The sequence below is a fragment of the Thermobia domestica genome, chromosome 18, assembly GCF_964235325.1.
Source record: "Thermobia domestica chromosome 18, izTheDome1.hap1.1, whole genome shotgun sequence".
Classification (NCBI taxonomy): Eukaryota; Metazoa; Arthropoda; class Insecta; order Zygentoma; family Lepismatidae; genus Thermobia; species Thermobia domestica.
The window spans coordinates 1,405,692-1,423,719 of record NC_137471.1 but is presented as its reverse complement, the minus strand read 5'-3'; the positions used below and the strand labels follow the sequence as shown (position 1 = coordinate 1,423,719).

General features: G+C 36.5%; 1 protein-coding gene across 3 annotated transcripts in view; it reads left to right on the top strand.

Moving 5' to 3' along the window:
• Positions 1-18,028, top strand: part of LOC145674796 (23 kDa integral membrane protein-like) — a 122,265-nt gene that overhangs the window by 61,992 nt on the left and 42,245 nt on the right. Inside the window, exon 1 of one of the 3 annotated variants that reach the window (XM_081745012.1) lies at positions 14,679-15,016. The exons of the other annotated variants lie outside the window; for them this stretch is intronic. Coding sequence (XP_081601138.1) covers positions 14,969-15,016 — 48 coding nt within the window. The 5' untranslated portion in view covers positions 14,679-14,968. Of the gene's footprint in view, positions 1-14,678; positions 15,017-18,028 lie in introns of those variants that run through there. 3 annotated transcript variants of the gene reach the window in all.

The window sequence follows — 18,028 nt, the reverse complement described above, 5'->3', positions numbered from 1 at the left end:
TTTAAAATTTATCGTTTAACGTTATACCGTGCTAAGTTGCGCCATTTACAGAACCTTCATATGTCTGTCTTCATAGAAACTTCATACCTTCTATTGTTAAAGAGCAGGTTGAACAAGGTTGCATGATGTATTACCTAGGTAATTAAGACCACGACTTTTCGAGTTAAGCAACTTCGCCCCTTCACCAACGAATTATGTAAGAGTCACGCAATACTTTATACAACTTTTTGAATAAACAACAGAGAAATCCCTACCCAACTCCTATCCGAAATCAGACTGTTTTGAAACCTAGGGAGAAGATCGAGAGTGACAACGGTGCAAAAAGAATATAGAGTTAAAAACAGTGGTCGAAGTGAGACGGTATGCGCTGGTATGCCATACCGTCTCTGGTTTTTCAGCGATCAAGACATACCATCACTGGAGAGTAAATGTTAAAACACCTTTAATAAATCCATTTCTATACACAGTAATTGACGAATAGCTTTACACTTAAAAATATTTTATTTCGTATGTAGAAATAATTTCTAAGTTTGACAACACCGACATTTCTGTTATATTTTTTCCTACTTTTTGTTTTTAAAATGAGGTGTCTTCAAAGAAGTTCATCTAGTTTATATTTTGATATGCTATATTGAATTGTTGCTTTCTTACGTCTGCTGTGGGGGGCGGATCTCCCGGGAATACTCCAGGAAGGTCCGAGGAATTTCCAGCAGGAAATTGTTAATAATTAATATAAAAGCTCGGTTCTTGAGCATTTTAGTGTATAATTCTCTATAATATAACATAAGGGGATAATATCTATATATATATTAGAAAGTTGTTGGCAGGGGATGAAAGTCTCTCCATGTTTCCCTTGTAACTACAGAGAAGCTCTCCAATTATTTTCAGTCATTATGTAAATAGAAATGAAATCTTTTAGGCAACATACCCTCATTGTATTTCAACATTTAGATAACTGGTATGTCGAGTGAAAATCGTAATAAAAAAACTTAGCACCTGTGCCTTTTTTCCACTTCAAACGCTGGTTGAGAGCAGAACTCCGTATTGGAGAGGAAAAGAATATAGAGTTGAGAGTAGAACTCAATATTTGAGAGGAGGAGTTGAGAGCAGATTCCTAGGGTCCCGGCCCCGTGTACCGTTTGTGGAAAAACTCAGAAGGAAAATTAGATTTAGTAGGAAGACACCACGGCTAAACGACCCAAGTAGCCCTTCTTGCTAGATTTCACTTATGGACACAAGATCCGTGGCCTAGAATCGGGCTGAAAAGAGAAGCTAAATTTGATCAATCAAACAAACCAGCAAACCGCAGGGATATATCTAATATCGATGTCCTTCTACACGTATTATATATACAGTTTAATTGAAAAACTCAGAAAAAATTCGGGCAGAAGTAAAATCTGAGAGAGATCCACTTCTTAGCTTACCCTAAGATACCTGGCCCTAACTAAGTGGCCTAGTGTGACTAAATCTTTTGAGAGTCACCATATCCAAAATGTTTTCTCGCCAAATATTTGACTATATTTTCTCAAGAAAATATTAATTGTTTAAGAGAAATTTGAGGGGGTATATCCAGGGTCGGATCCAGGATTTTATAACGGGGGTGCACCAATAACTACCATTACACTTCAATTGAATTGGAATTTTAAAAATGCTTTTAGGCATCTGTGGTGTGAATGAGGAAATGCCATGGAAATTCTAAGTATCTGTTCTCGGTGAATGCTTTTGTTTGAACTTTTAGAATATTCACTTAAGAGTCTTCACCCCAGCGAAATTAAAATATCGCTAACTTTACAGTAATTTTGTGATATCTTCAAATAGATAAAAGATAATCGAAATGTGAAACAAGAGCGCCCTAGACAATATTATTTTACATCGGAAACCGTTATCACGACTCACTTATCTGCTTTCGATTTCGAGCCATTTTGAAAATCGGCATTTATTTTCGCGTTTCCAAACAGCTGAAAACGGAAAGCCAGTAGGTAACTTGTGATAACGGTACCTCACGCAAAATAAAATTTTCTAGGGTGCTCTAGTTCCACATTTCAATTATCTTTTATCTATTTGAAGATATCACATAATTACTGTAAAATTAGCGGTATTTTAATTTCGCCGGGTTTGCAAAACTTCGCTTTCTTTTTAAGTCCAAACGGAATCAAGACAGAAGAATTTTTCGAAAAGTGTTGCTATTTTCACTGCTAGCTTCTCACTTTAGGTAGGATATATTTATAACGAAGGGGCTGTGTGTGCACGTGCACCTTTGCACGCCCCCTAAATCCGCCCCTGGATGTATCCCTTTCGCTTGAACCTTTCCAAAAACACAATACTTTACTATATTCGTATCTTCAAGAGATGAGTACCAAAACTTTGTTAACTCTTTAATTTCTGAAAGTTTGTAGACCTATTATCGTAAATGAAATGTGTGTCATAACTTTTGATTCATTTCGTGTCATAACAATACAAATCCACCGTAAATTTGCTTAAACGTTGTGCAGAAAATATAGGTTAAAAAAGAAAGCTCGTGCACTTTATTCGCTGAATTAAGAACATGATTCAATGTAGAGTAGTTTTTCTTCTTAGCAACGCGGAATAAACAAACGTAAATAGTAACGGGTTCAGTGATCGAGTCTGGATATATACAGTAGTTTTTTTTTTTTTTTTTTTTTTTTTAGAAGTGTGTATTGTAGAAGCCAATAACCCGTTTATCCATTTCCTATATTTGTATTTTTTTTTTCTTATTTTCTACCTGTTATGTCACGAAAATTCTATTGTAAAAATAGAAGTTGGATAGCAACACTAAACACTTGAGACTAAAAATAAATACATACACACTACAATACAGATAATAATTCTGAATTGTCGTATGAGAAGTGAGGCATAAACGTCTTTAATCTTGTGTAATATTCTTAGTTTTATCTATCTATCTATCTATCTATCTATCTATCTATCTATCTATCTATCTATCTATCTATCTATCTATCTATCTATCTATCTATCTATCTATCTATCTATCTATCTATCTATCTATCTAAATAAATAAATAAATAAATAAATAAATAAATAAAAATGAAATTGACTGTGACTTAATAACTCGTGAACCACCCAACCGATCTCAATCAAATTTTCAACATAGATGAGGTTCGGGCCTGGGATGCTTTTTATCATTTCACTTTGACGGTGCAACTTAGTAGATGAGAAGAGGATATTTCCGATGCCATTTAAATTCAAATTAAGTCCCACAAGTTGGGGACGGGGAATATATATATGATAGAAAATGGCATATACATATTAGTGCCGAATCCATAGCTTTCGAGGTCGCTGAGATGAATAGTGATATTTCCGATGCCGTTTAACTCCAAATTCAACTTAGGGGAGGAGGAGAGGGAAGATATATATAAAAATGATCGAAAATGACCAATACCAGAGAGCACTTCAGTAGCAGGGTTGTTTTGTTTAAAACAAATTATTAAAACTTGTTTTAAACAATTGATTTTATTGTTTAAACAACAGATTTTATATACGTTTTAAACATTTTGTTTTAAACACGTGTATTTTTTAGACTTTTAAACATGCTTATTTTTATTTTATTTTTGGAAAGAAATCTGCCAGAGAAAGAAAATTGTGCAAAAGTGCTCTCCATTCAGAAGACCATTTTCTCTCCCTTATTTTTAACGTTTACTGTATTGTTTAAATGGTTATCAGTTAACTTGCAAGAAAGTGTCATAGTTGAAGGTTGGACTACTTGTAGAAATGATATTTAAAAAAAATAAATAAAAGAATTATCATAAAAATAAGTTTTTGTGTTGTATTCAGAAAACAAAGGGTTCTTTGCTAAATTGTGGATCTGAAATTAAAATATCACAGGTATTCGTATATGTTGGTAACAGTATATGTTGGTTCTCAGTGTTTGTATAACTTGGAATCGTTTAACATGAGTTTTACAGGAAGAAAAAGGGCATCATTTGGAGCAATGGCGCTGACTTTCCAAAATTTATGTGGATGCATATCAATTGCGGGACTTGTTAGCCTATGTGTTTTCAGGGAAGTTTCGATATTTAATTGATTTATTTTTAGTTAAAATCTTTTATGAAAACTGTCATAAAGGCCTATGCTGTGATAAATTAAAATATACCAATACTATAAGGTATATGCCATACCTTATAAGGTATATACCATACCTTATAAGGTATATACTAGTAATATAAGTTGGAGCTGCCCCAGGTCAGTCGGTAACACGGTTGACTTAAACGCAAGAGAAACGGGTTCAAAGCCGGGTCGAAACTACAAATCTTGTGAGTGCACCGCACCCACAAGATTATTTCTGTGGGTGCCAGAGTCCCGGAGCACCCACTTAGTCGGCGCGCATGATTTGGAGCAAATTTATTATAGTAACTTAAACTCCCTCAGATAGGAAAACGACCATACGCAAGGGCGCCCATCAGGGGGGGAAGGGCAAGGTGGGGCGCTCGCCTCCCCCCTAAGAGGAAATTGTACTTGGGAATATCGAAAACCCAGTAGAATTTTTACATTAGTTACAGCAAAATTTGAAATTATATTTGGAACGTCGCTTATACTTGCCTCCCCCTTGGAAACCACAACATGGGCGCCCTTGACCATACGAGTTCATTGCGAAACGTGTAAGAAAGAAATGGCTGGTTTACTTCAAAGAATGAAAAATCATTTTGAAAAATGTAATGCTGTGAAAAGACTAGAAACCCAAATAGCTCGTAGAAGTGTTGATCCTAAAATTGCTTCTAATGATTCCAACGCCAGTGATATGGTTGAGATGCAACTGGGGACTTCAGGTAAGAATTAATTTTATATCACCAATTTCTTTTTCATTATATTATGCAAATTTTATTTTGTCCCTCTCTCCCACCTCCGTTCTAAATTTTCTTTAAAAAATTTACACCCTGGCATAGCTTGTATGAAGAAACCAGGTGAGAAAGCGCAAGGTAGGGCGGTCATCCGCGTAACTAACTATTAAAGCGTATACTTATTGTCATATCTTTACCGAACGTCAATGAGACTCCTGGGACAACTTATCTACATTTGTTCGTCTGTCTGTATGCACCACGCTACGGGGCGCAATTTTCGGTCTTTTAACACTAGATTTTGAGGGTAGAAACATGAGGTGTCAGAAATTTGCTGTATAGATTTTGACTGCGGTCCGACGTAAAATTTCAAAATTAGTGGTTCGAATCTCATTTGAAACAATAAGCTTTGTCCCATATATCCTTGCTACTCATACAAAACAGTTGGCCGTGAATATGTTTAACAGATTGCCTCAATTAAATAGGTTGGTCGAGATAACAGCTCTAGTTGACTGTTAGAAAAAAAAAGAAACTTCTAAAATGTGCTTTTGTTCAAGAGTTATCATGTGGACTAACGTATGGACGTTATACGTTATTAGTTAAGATGCTATCTATTGCGAGAGAAGAATTCTAAAATTTGCATATGTTCAAGTTATCGTAATGGAATAACGGAGTTATCAGAGTGTCTGACAAACTAACGTCCAGTGACGTGATCCTAATAACTATAAACACTGAAAACACTACAAACATTGTTTAGATTCTTTAATGGCTGTCAGAGACAGTAATTCGTTTTATGTATTGTGTGATTCATGTGAAACTACTAGTACGCATATGCAATCTATGTGATATTAACATCAGTGGTCGAAATGAGACGGTATGCGGTGGTATGCCATATCGCCTCTGGTTTTTGAGTGATGGCGGTATACCGCCCCTGGTTTTTCAGTGATCAAGATATACCGTCACTGGAGAGTAGACGCTAAATACCTTTAATAAATCCACTTTTATATACAATAATTGACGAATAGTTTTGCACGTAAAAAGATTTTAATTCTTACGTAGAAATAATTTCTAAGTTGACAACACCGACACTTTTGTTATCTTTTTCCTACGTTCTGTTTTCAAAATGAGGTGTCTTCAAAGAAGTTTATCTAGTTTATATTTTGATATGCCATATTGAATTGTGTTTTCTTGCCTTAACCCCTTGCCATATTTTGACGCGCTGGACGCGTTGCTTTTCACTTTTCACTTCCGTATTTTGACGCGTGTCACACTTTCCCATGTTTGAGCGGCTGTATCCCGCTTGCTGTCAATAGAAGGCAGAAGCTTACAGGTTATCTGTGCTTTGTGGCATCTGTTAGTTTAAGTAAGCGCTGAAGAGGCATAGATGTTTACAGCATTGCAAAAAAAATCCGAAAGAAGTCATATTTGAAGGGGTTAATACATATAAATGTCATGTTTTGAGCATGGGTTGATTTAGAGGTTGTCTGATGTAGGAGGATCTTCCAGAGGTGTGGAATATTCCTTAGTCGAGTAGGGGATTTGGGAATTTTCCAGCAGGAAATTGTTAAGATAAAAACTCGGTTTTTCAGCATTTTCGTGCATAATTTTCCCTAATACAATATAAGGGGATATTTAAAAAAAATCGGTAAGTTGTTGGCAGGGGAAGAAGGTCTCTCCATGCCCCCATTCCCCGCACCGGAACTAAAGAGAAGCTCTCCAGTGGTTTTCAGTCATTATATAAATAGAAATTAATCTTTTAGGCAACATACTCTCACTGTATTTCAAGATTTAGATAGCCGGTATGTCGAGTCAAAATCGTAATAAAACATTTCGTCTCTGCTTTTTTTTTCCCCACTTCCAACACTAATTAAGATAGTTTATGAACAGCAACATACTATACGGACCACATCTCCAGCCATAAAACGAGTTTATAATTTAATACCGTAACTCACTTGATTATTTCCACGTCTTTAAAAAGTTCCATTGTGGTGTAGGATTGAACTTTTTTCGTAACTATCTCTCAACAGCCTTAAATATCTATGTGATTTTGGAATAGCCTGAGACTATAGCTTCTGATTTACGAATGATTAAGATTCTAGTTATGTTTAAATATGCATTACGCAAGATTAAAAAAGTATGTACAGCTTTCATCAAATGGCTTAACATTGTTTAGTGATAAATGTTTGGGTTATTGGCAATGTCATGAGTTTTGCACACCAGTCTTGGTCGACTTTTGCCAGAATAACATCCACTTTTTTTCTGTATTTGCTCGTACACTGCGAGAAGCAATTTGAACATCGAAAGTGACAAAATTAAACAGCCTTAAAGGAAAAAATAACAGACTTCAAACCGCACTAGAAAGCAGGAAATAAAAACTTTTTAAAAGTAATATAACCAACAACATAAACACACTGAAGAGCAGAAATTAATAAAAGCACTAGAGAGTAGAAAATAATAATAATAATAATAATAATAATAATAATAATAATAATAATAATAATAATAATAATAATAATACAGCCTAAAAGCAGAAAATAATAAAAGCATTAAAAAGTAGAAAATATAAAATAATAATACAGGTTGAAAGCAGAAAATAATAAAAGCATTAAAAGTGGAAAATAAATAATAATACAGGTTAAAAGGACAAAATAATAAAAAACATTAAAAAGTAGCAAATAATAATACCAAGGATCTTATAAAATACAGGATCTGCCCCTAAAACAAAATCTTGAAGCCATACGTCACAGTTTCGCCACCCCTATTCTGCCCACTCCGCCCAATAGGATCACAATGTTTTGAGCCAACAATCATGGCGGAAACGAAAGTAGCCACTCAGACGATGGTGGAAAAGAGGGTAGCCAATCAGACGTGCCGATGCTCGGTTGCTTTTTGGCTTCACCGATTTAATAGAATGGAGATACATATGGGCAGGTCCTCTATTTATAAAATCCTTGAATAATACAGCTAAAAGCAAAAAATAATAAAATTATTAAAAAGTAGAAAATAATAACATAGCTAAAAAGCAAAAAATAAAAATAAAAGCATTAAAAGTAGAAAATAATAATACAGATAAAAGCAGAAAATACCGGTAATAAGAACATTAGAAAGCAGAATACAGAGTTCGCCAGAAATATGTATACATTCTTTGTCATCCTCTATCAGGATACTGGCATTGACTATTGTTCTGAAATTTACACGGATTTTCGCCCAACAGAGGTCGGTATGTCAATTGTTTTCAGTTAATATGTTGTAATACGGTTTTTCCCAAGGATGTTATAAAGTAGAGGATCTGCCCATACAACAAAATCGTGAAGCCATACGTCACAGCTTTCGCCACACCTACTCTACCCACTCCGCACCACTCACATCGCAATATTTCTAGGCAACAATCATGGCGGAAACGAGAGTAGCCAATCAGACGTGCGGACTAAGACGATGCTCGGTTGTTTTTTTTAGCTTCATTGAGTTGATATGATGAAGATAAGTATGAGCAGACCGTGCATTTTATAACATCCTTGGTTTTTCCGTGTCGGTACTGTCAGGTAGGACTTGTTGGCTGTAGGAATTCTTCCCGATCTTCGTTTGTGAATATCGCAAATTGTTCCATGCGCCTCAAACTTGTCGACAATGCGTTTGATTGTCAGGCGGGTTGGTGGTTCAGTACCAAACTCCCCTCTCCACTGACGCTGCACTTCGATGGCATTCCCAAACCTGATAAAACACTTCAAAACGTATTTATGTTGCTCGAATGTCAAGCGTGCTCCTGCCATCACTAACCATACTGACAGTGTCGACATCTATTGACCGAAAAACCGTACTACAACATAATTTTAACTGAAAACAATTAACAGTGCCGACATCTGTTGGTCGAAAAACCGTACTACAACATACTTAAATTTAATAACAATGTCCATGCCAGTATACTGATAGAGGATGACAAAGAGTGTATACATTTTTCTGGCTGACTCTGTATAAGAATACAGCTTCAAAGCAGAAAATAATAAAATCATTAATAGTGGAAAATAAATAAATAAATAAATAAATAATAATAATAATACTAGTAGTAGTAGTAGTAATGCAGCTCAAAACCAGAAAATAATTTATTACTATTATCTGTATATTTTTTAAGTTTTCCTAAGCCAAACATATGAATGTCTCCTACAACTACGATCGAAATAATATACGTATTACGCATTAATTTGCTCTGTTTGGCACGACTAGAAAGATTTTTATAGATAATAGAAGAAATTATTTTTTGCTTCTAAGCGCTTATTATTATTTCCTGCTTTTAACGCTTTTATTATTTTCAGCATTTTGATGCTTTCCAAGTTGGTTCACAATTTTTTAAACAGTTTGTAGGGTGTAACTATAAACTTTGCTAGACCATTATCAAAATGTGGGTAGTGTCATACTTCTCATGAGCTTGCGACAGCATACCATTGTAGTATGTAATGTATAATTTATCTTCGCCACCAGCAGAAATGAAAAAAAAAAAAAAAAAAAAAGATTTTGTGATGGCATAGAGTCACGGACGACGATAAGTTGACCTTGAATATACATATACACACTTCAGATACATTACTCACAACACAAAAGATCAATGTTATAGAATGAATCACCTGAAACATTTTAGCCGTCTTTCCATGAGGAGAAACGAAACAAACTGGATTACCACGTGTGTTATGCTTGATTAGTAAGCAGATATGGTGAGAAGAGACCTTAACTTGCATACATTTTTTATTACCTTTCTTTTTTATATACAGGATGTTTCAAAACAACACCGACAACGTTTTGCACGTGATTCCTGACGCCAAGATAAGACGAAAAGTAGGGTCTATAGACCGACCTTGGGTGCACAAACGCTTCCTTTCGGAGTTATAGGCAGGCTACCGAAAACATGAAAAAATGAAAGTTAAAGGTCCATAGTTCCAAAACTATGGGACCCATCATAGTCGGCCCATGACTTTATTTAGGAATTAGTATGTGCCCTATCCAAATATCCATGTTTCAGAATCCTAAGGTACCCACGCAACAATTTTTATAGATGCAATGTAGCTACAGGGACATAATTTGAAGTACTCACAAACTACCTCTACAAAAATGGTTATGGAGTACAGCAGGATTTTGAACCATGGATATTTAGATAGAGCACATACTACTTCCTAAATAAAGTCTTGACCCGACTACGGTAGATCCCATAGATTGGAGCTATGGACCTTTAAAGTTCATTTTTTTCATGTTTTCAGCAGCCTATAACTCCGAAGGAAGCATTTGTGCACCCACATTGATCTATACTTTTCGTCTTATCTTGGCGTCAGGAATCACCTCCCGAACGTTGTCGGTGTTGTTTTGAAACACCCTGTATGTGAACATTAAAGAACAATAACGCCATCGAAGTTTTAGCTTTTGAGAAACTAACAAAACAACTTTTGGTTAGGTTTTCGGGAATTTTTACCTGCGATACTGAATTCCGTTGTTAAAATTGAATTCTAATTGGGCCGATAGGTGGGCATAAATAAGGAAACTATTTGTCAAATATATTTATTCATTTCGTTATTTACTAGCTAAAATACCCGTTCTTACGGAAGAATAAAGTTTATGCAATATATCATATTTGAACGTAACGAAATAAGTGAATTAAATACAGTACATAAGGAAGAGCACCACTACGACATTATACAGTCAAGGTATGAGTTAAATACTGTACATTAATAACGAAGATAAACTCCTTCGACCCTGTCAATTCCCGGGTCCCCGGATATATATATATATATTTTTACCTAAACTTTAACTTAAATGCCATCAGGACTCTAACCAATCAGTTTCAGGGGCCGCGGTGGCTCAGTGGTAGAGCTCTTACCTCTGGTGCGTGGGGTCCCTGGTTTGATCTCAGCCCCAGTAAGTTTGTGATGGGCAACATCCTGTCCGTGTGTTTTCTCAGGGGTACTTCGGTTTCATTCAACACTCTTATTCCACCGATTCTTTGATCATAACTCACTTGCCTTAATCATCCGTCTCCCTTAGCCTAATGGGCATAATGGTGAGACGTTAATAGTGCTCTCAAACGGGTCGGGTTGACCCGTCCCGACCCGACCCGACTCGGATCGGGTCAGTTCGGGTCGGGTCGGGTCAACTCGGTTCGGGTTGTCGGTTCGGGTCAGTCGGGTCAGCTCGGGTCGGGTTGTCGGGTCAGGCTACTCGGGTCGGGTTGTCGGGTCGAGTCAGTCGGGTCAGCTCGGGTCGGGTTGTCGGGTCGGGTCAACCGGATCAGCTCGGGTCGGGTTGTCGGGTCAGGTCGGATCACGGTTCGGGTCAGTCGGGTCGTGTCGGGTCACGGGTCGGGTCGGTCTTCAACCCGACCCGACCCGACCCGTTGAGAGCACTAGACGTTAAACTGAAAGATTTCATTTCATTTTTTACCAATCAGTTTGAAGATCTCGTAACCGATGAATTCGACACTAATATCGGTGATTTTGAAAAGTTTAATTTTTCAACCCTCTCCAGATGACGATGGGGACTAAAGTTGGACTTGAACGGCATCGGGATTCTTACTATTCATCATCTCTGAAAACTTTCGATTGGGTATATCCGTGTTTAGCTCCCTCTAGGCTATACGGTTACCGTATACGTCTCTGGCGCGGGAAACTCGTATTCGATTTCTGGTGGCATCTCACGTGGTTCGAATCCTGCCATTAAATTCTAGGTCCACGTCTTATATAACCTTGCTGTTTGAAAGTGATGCCAAATCCCAATCCATCACCACTAATATCCGTCGTTCCAGGTCTTGTCTTATGCATGTATTTTCACCTCTCTTAAATGTGAACCCCCGTACCGAAAAGCGAGAAAACGGCTTCGTACGTGACTATATCTTATGAATATCTGTGCATAAGTTACTTGTGGTTCTGAGCTATTTCTTTCCATGCGAAAATCTGATGACAGACAGACATAAAGATACAGGTATATACATTACTTTATGTATAAGTACTAGCAGTAAGCAGGATGTTATCGGATCTTATTTTACAACCTGGATAAAAAGAATAGGCATCGAATATTTCGGACTCTTAATTCAGAAGATCGATTAAAAGAAAGGAGAACAAAAAGTCTTGACTCATACAATTCCTTGGTATTTATCCTATGTTGTTATACAAGCCCTCACAATCACGAGGTAAGAGGGGTTACATGCACACAAGGCGTTATTAGAAACTGCAAGAATATACATACGTTTTCACATACTTTCATTCTTCCTCAAATCCAACCCGTTTTCCAATATCGAAAAAGAAGGCTTCTTACAGGAATACTGTAGACTTAGTAAAGATCTATTCGGGTACAAGATTTGGTTATTCTAGATCGCTCCTTCCTGTGCGAAAAGCTGGTGACACACAGACAGATAGACACATAGTATTTTATTAGTAGTAGTGGAATTATTGAAGAACAAACGTCTATATTAGGGTTACCAGATTTTTTTAGAAAGTAAAAAAAAATAAAATTTTTAAGGAGAAAATGAAATACAGTAGAGCGTCGATATCCGAACGTCGGTCAACCGAACGACCGCTTAACCGAACTGTGTACTCGCTCGCACCTGTTACTCTCCCACCCTACCGTCCATCATCCCCCTCACTCCCAAGCCAAGTTTCCCACAGTAGTCGCCACACTGAGCCACCACTGGCGGAACATTGCTTCTAATGGGGCCTTCATAAGGCGCTGCTGACCGGCCAAGCCGCCAGCAAAATGCTTATGTAATATGTACATATTTTTGTTTAATAAACTGTACCACATACTATATATTCCTACTAAAGTTGCCTTTGTACTTACTTAAAGAGATGCCTGTTTTTATGAATAAATTTGCTGTACAGTACTTCCTTTTGGTAAATAAACATGTACAGTTCGATTATCCGAACAAACCAGTTTTCCGAACACCCATGTCCCCCAATTACTTCGGATAATCGACGCTCTACTGTCAGTTTAACTTCCCTCATTTATGACCTTTACACTAAGGGAGACGGATGATGGAGGCAAATGAATTATGATGTTAGAATTGGTGGAATGATAAAGTGGGAGAAATCGAGAGTACCCGAAGAAAACCCACAGACAAGATGTTATCCGCCACAAACTTACTCGGCCGGGGATAGAAGCGAATTAGCCTCAAGACACAGGAGGAAATCCGAGAAGTCTTCTGCAAACGAAAAATAATACATCAATAACTGTATTCAGGTGCATATTTCCTATCAAGTGGTTACATTAATGGAATCTGCGGCTGAAAATAAGTACTACATTCTTTTTAACGACCTAGATCCGACATTTTACTTCGAGTTATAGCCATTTCTTGTGTTGTATGGCGGCCTATAACTTCAAAGTAACGCGGAAGGATTCTAATAATTTGTAGATGAAAATTAAGAAAACGAATCAGGGCGTAAATTTTGTACGTACATACGTTTACAGAACGAGAAGGTAACATTTTGAAAACAGGACGAGAAAAGGTCTTTATCAATAGGGACGAAATGAAAATGAAATCTTTGAGTTTTACGTCCCACGCCTATGCCGGTTAGGCTAAAGGAGACAGTGATGATGAGTAATGAATGAAATGGTGGAATGAAGAAAGTGGGAGAACCCCGAGAAAACCCACGCACACGGTTTGTCCACCACAAAGTTCACTTGGCGGGAACTGGGATCGAACCCGGGACCCCAGCCACCAGAGGTGAACGCTCTACCACTGAGCCACCGCGGCCCTCAATCAGGACGAGACAACACCTCTACATAATTTACGAGCTAAGAAAATAATTTATGGTCTCCTCGTCTTGTATCCTCTTCTAGGCAATACTAAAACTAATGTAGAGTTTATATGTAAATAGAAGGATTAAGTATTCATTTATTCACGTGTTTTTCTTTAATTCACTCCAACCAAAATGTTCTTTTATGGCAAAGAGCAACATTCCGTAACGAATCACTTCAACGCAACACAAAATCTCTGTTTTAGTTTGCGATAATAGACATAACACATATAATTGAATTTTGCATGTTTTGGTACAAAAAATAAGACTCAAGGCAGAAAGCGATCGCCCAACTTGCCCTCTTAGTCCATATGTCCCCATACGTATATAACTCATAGGAATGAATAACACGTTTAGTAATATGCATTATGCTCTCTGTGCATCATTACTTATTTTTCAACTTATGTGCAACAATTCAAATCTTTGCTTACAAATTCAACACATCTCTTCTTGGAAAATGGACGTCTCAGCTGCATGACATCACATCAGCCATTTTGATAATAGTTACAACGCAAGACAGAAATAAACTAAAATAACATGTAAGTATGTTGGTTTTCTAACAACACTTTTTGCTTGCTAATGCATAACGAAAAGTTTATTATTATTATTATTATTATCATACGAATTAAACTTTTATCCAAAACCAACCATTTTGTATACTTTATTAGTTTAGAGAAGCCATATGTCACCATTTGTGTGTATGAGTAACTAACTGCCTTTGCAAACAGTGGTACCAGGTACGAACCTAATTATCTAATAATGCAAATTATTGCAAGATTGAATTATATATAATTATTTCCTCGAGTTTTTTCTGCATGTCTTGCAGTAAATGTTTAAAAAGAATTAAAATAGTTACTTCCAGGAAATCAGTAATCAACATTCGTTAATTTTTATGCTGCTGTGAACGAAATGAACTTAAGTACAAACATTGAATCATTAAGTCTTTTCTGCCACCAGAACCCCTTCGTCATTGCCTATCCAACTTGCAGAAGGTCACTTTAATATCATGACGCATCAGATAAGGCGTCCAAAGGGAATTAAAAAAAACGCAAAGAGGAATCTATACGCATATGTATATAGCCATTCACACACATGATCTGTTGTTAATGTATTGTTATACGATCGAAGGTGTAGGTCTAGGCCAGTCGCTTAGTACGTGTCTTGGGTTTAACACACAATAGGCGTTATCGATTTCGCCTCCAAATGTGCCACACCAAAACCAATCACTTTTGGTGCTACAGGCATTGAGGGAAGGTTTCGCTTCGAACCTTGAGGAAGGACATAATTCTGTACGCGTCCATTATTCTCAGCTTGTTTCATGATTTTGTGATTATTTCTTCAGTTTGTCTCTTTTAATATGAAGCCGTGTGAGAAGGCGAAGATACTACAATGCAATGGTTGAAGTATTTACTGGTGGTTTTCAATGTGGTCCTAGCGGTGAGTTATGGTTAATGCCCATTATAATGGGATATCTTTCTATTTCTGTAATTATCTCTCAAATTAAAACATAATTGTCAACGTTAGTTATTGTTTTCAAATCTTTTTTCCTTAAGAAAAAGTCAATCAAAACTACAAAAGGAAATATATGAAGTTTTAGATTATACCCAGTGCCGTATTCAGGGGGCTATCAGGCTCAAGTCCCCTGCTCGAAATAAATTTGTTAGCTTTTGGCATTCCACAACAAACATCCTTCTTACCATTTCTAAGAATTTCGTTTACTTTTCATTTTTTTATGCTCTTTGTTCAGAAATAATACTGTATTTGTCAAATTTCATTCTATGTAAGAAGTGCGTTCTTTTTTTCTTTCTTTCGTCCATTCTGCTCTTCTGTTTGTTCTTCTTAGTTGTTACTCTCTTTCGTTTCTCCTGTCATACTTTCGACAGTTGTTAGTTGTGATTCAAGTCGGCCGTCGTCAGTAACACCAAAACTAAGAGGAGCTGATAAGTGGAACTGGCGTTCCACACCAACTTGCACGGATATCAACATAACGGGACTAAGTTATTATAGCAAAGGAATACTTACATCGTTTAGTTATAAAGAAAGGTAAATGTCTAAATTAAAGAAAATCAAGAGGGGAGGGAATAAGTAGCCCGGGAAATTAGGCCAATAGGATGCTTCCTTTTCCTTTTATGAGTAGAATAGAAGATTATATTCACTGCTAAATTTTTGTGTGTATCATATCACATAAGATTCGTTAGTTTGCAATTCTTGTCATTAAAACTGCAATCAGTATGTTCCAACTACAACTTGTTTCAACATTTTCTTTAAGGTAAAAACGTACACAGATACACTGAATATTTCCATTTTTTTTTTTTTTCTAAAATGAAATCAGCTAAGTTAAAATGAGATAACAAATGTTCAACGTGTGTGTGCAGGAGTGTCATTTCAGATTTGCCTGTCGGAGGTAAGATCAAAAACCGACATACGAGTTTCACATTTTTTTTCCCTGGTAGATATATTGGTAGACAATCGATTAAAATATATTTAATGTTCAAATTCAGATGGGCAATTGCTCCTTCTGCTTCTCCGTGTTGTGCATAGCTCCTCCGAAACAAAATCTTAAATACACCACTGATTACACCTGTATATTATGACATATATATGAGAATAAATTAGTCAAGGGTAAAGTTGCCATAATTTGAGCAGCTAAAAGTGAAACATCTAAACCAAAGTGTAGCAGAAGTTTATTTTGAAATACACTAATGATTTCACAATGAAACTGTACTACGAAATCAATATGTGAAACAAAAGTAAACTTGAAAACATAATAAAACGACTTTACATAATTAACATACACTAATATTATAATAAAATTTAATTGTGGTAATCTGTAATGGCAAAAAAAATCTGTATCAAAATATTTTCTTTAAAAGAAAAAAAAAAAAACGGAACAATGTCGTGAAATGGAAACCCGGAAACGTAAACTTGACAAATGTTATCTATCGTCACACCGTAGGCAAGGGACAATTAATTATGGGTGCATTGAAATTGCGCAAACTTTCACTCCCTTATCTGTTGACACAGATAAAGCCTCAATGAGCAGGCAACAAAATCGGAAATTGCATTAAAAAAATGTTGAGTAACGTTGCCATCAATACCATAAGCATTTCGACTAATAAATACAGTTACCACAATGCAAGTCGTTTTAGGAAAAAAACACAAAGTAACGGATGACAATAGCATTCACAATTATCGCTATTATATGTGTGCAGGGGGAACACTAGACGGACGAGAAACGCAGTTCTATGTGTGTTAGAGAGGGGAACGGGGGGAACATGTCCCACTCAGTAATTTTCTCTGTAAGGTTGCCTGTAAGATTAAAACTGTAAGAAAATATTTGTTGGAAAATTGTAAGAAAAACAAGCTTATATAAAATAAACAAAAAATATAAATATTTCTATAAGTTCCCTTTGAATATCGTGGACAGGCGTTCGACCAATCAGATACAAGGATTGTTTACATTTTGCAGTTTTGGCCAATGGCAAACAAGCATTTATTTACATATGTCAGATGTGTCTACCACGTATCTTAGTAACTATCATTTCACCTTTCTATAAATGAGCCTTATTTGCATTTGCATTTTGGTTTCCGTTCGTAGGTGCTGTGAAAAAGATTTGTTACAGATTTGTTACATAAATTGACACAAGAATGAGTGGACACAAGCACGTAGCCAAGGGGTGGGTTCAGGGGGTCCAGACCCCCCCTTCGTAACCAGAAATTAAATAATTATGGAAGGATATAACAAAAAGAAAAGAGAAAAAGAAGAATCAACGTTAAAAATAAAAAAGCTACAGCAAGCGTTTCGTTTACTCTTTCTTAGAGGAGCTTTGTGTGGAGAAAACGGGGAGTCAAGTTGAAAATGGATATTATTGTAACGGAGCATTCCGAATTTCATCTAGTTCCATGCCAATCCTATGGACTACAAATGACAATTGATAAATCGGTTCGATCAGATAGACTCTCAGGTAGAACTTAAGAAATGCCCCCATCACCAATAATACGAGCCTGGCAAGATAGATTCCAGTTACACTTGTTACAGAAATTTCGTGGGAACATTAATCCATTTTATAGGATGTCTTTACTGCCAAAAGAGATTTCGTTAGTATCCTTGACGGCATTAAATGAAGATAAAGAAGAAAGACAACAAGAAGAACCCGAGTTCGAATGACCTCGGAAGACTATATCTTTTTAAATATTGTTTTAACATTCTTTTACTCGAGATTTCTTCATAGTTTGTTATTAAAAGACTTACTAACATATTCTCACCTTATTGTTCTAAAAAATAATATATGTTGCCAGTAAAATAGTTCAGAATGGTCGATACCCTTGTGTCATACCCAGAACATTTTGTCACGGACCCCCCTTCCCCCTATTACGAAATCCTGGCTACGTGCCTGTAATGTACCATTACAGTTGAAAGTAATGGCAATTTTTTTTACGCACCCTGTA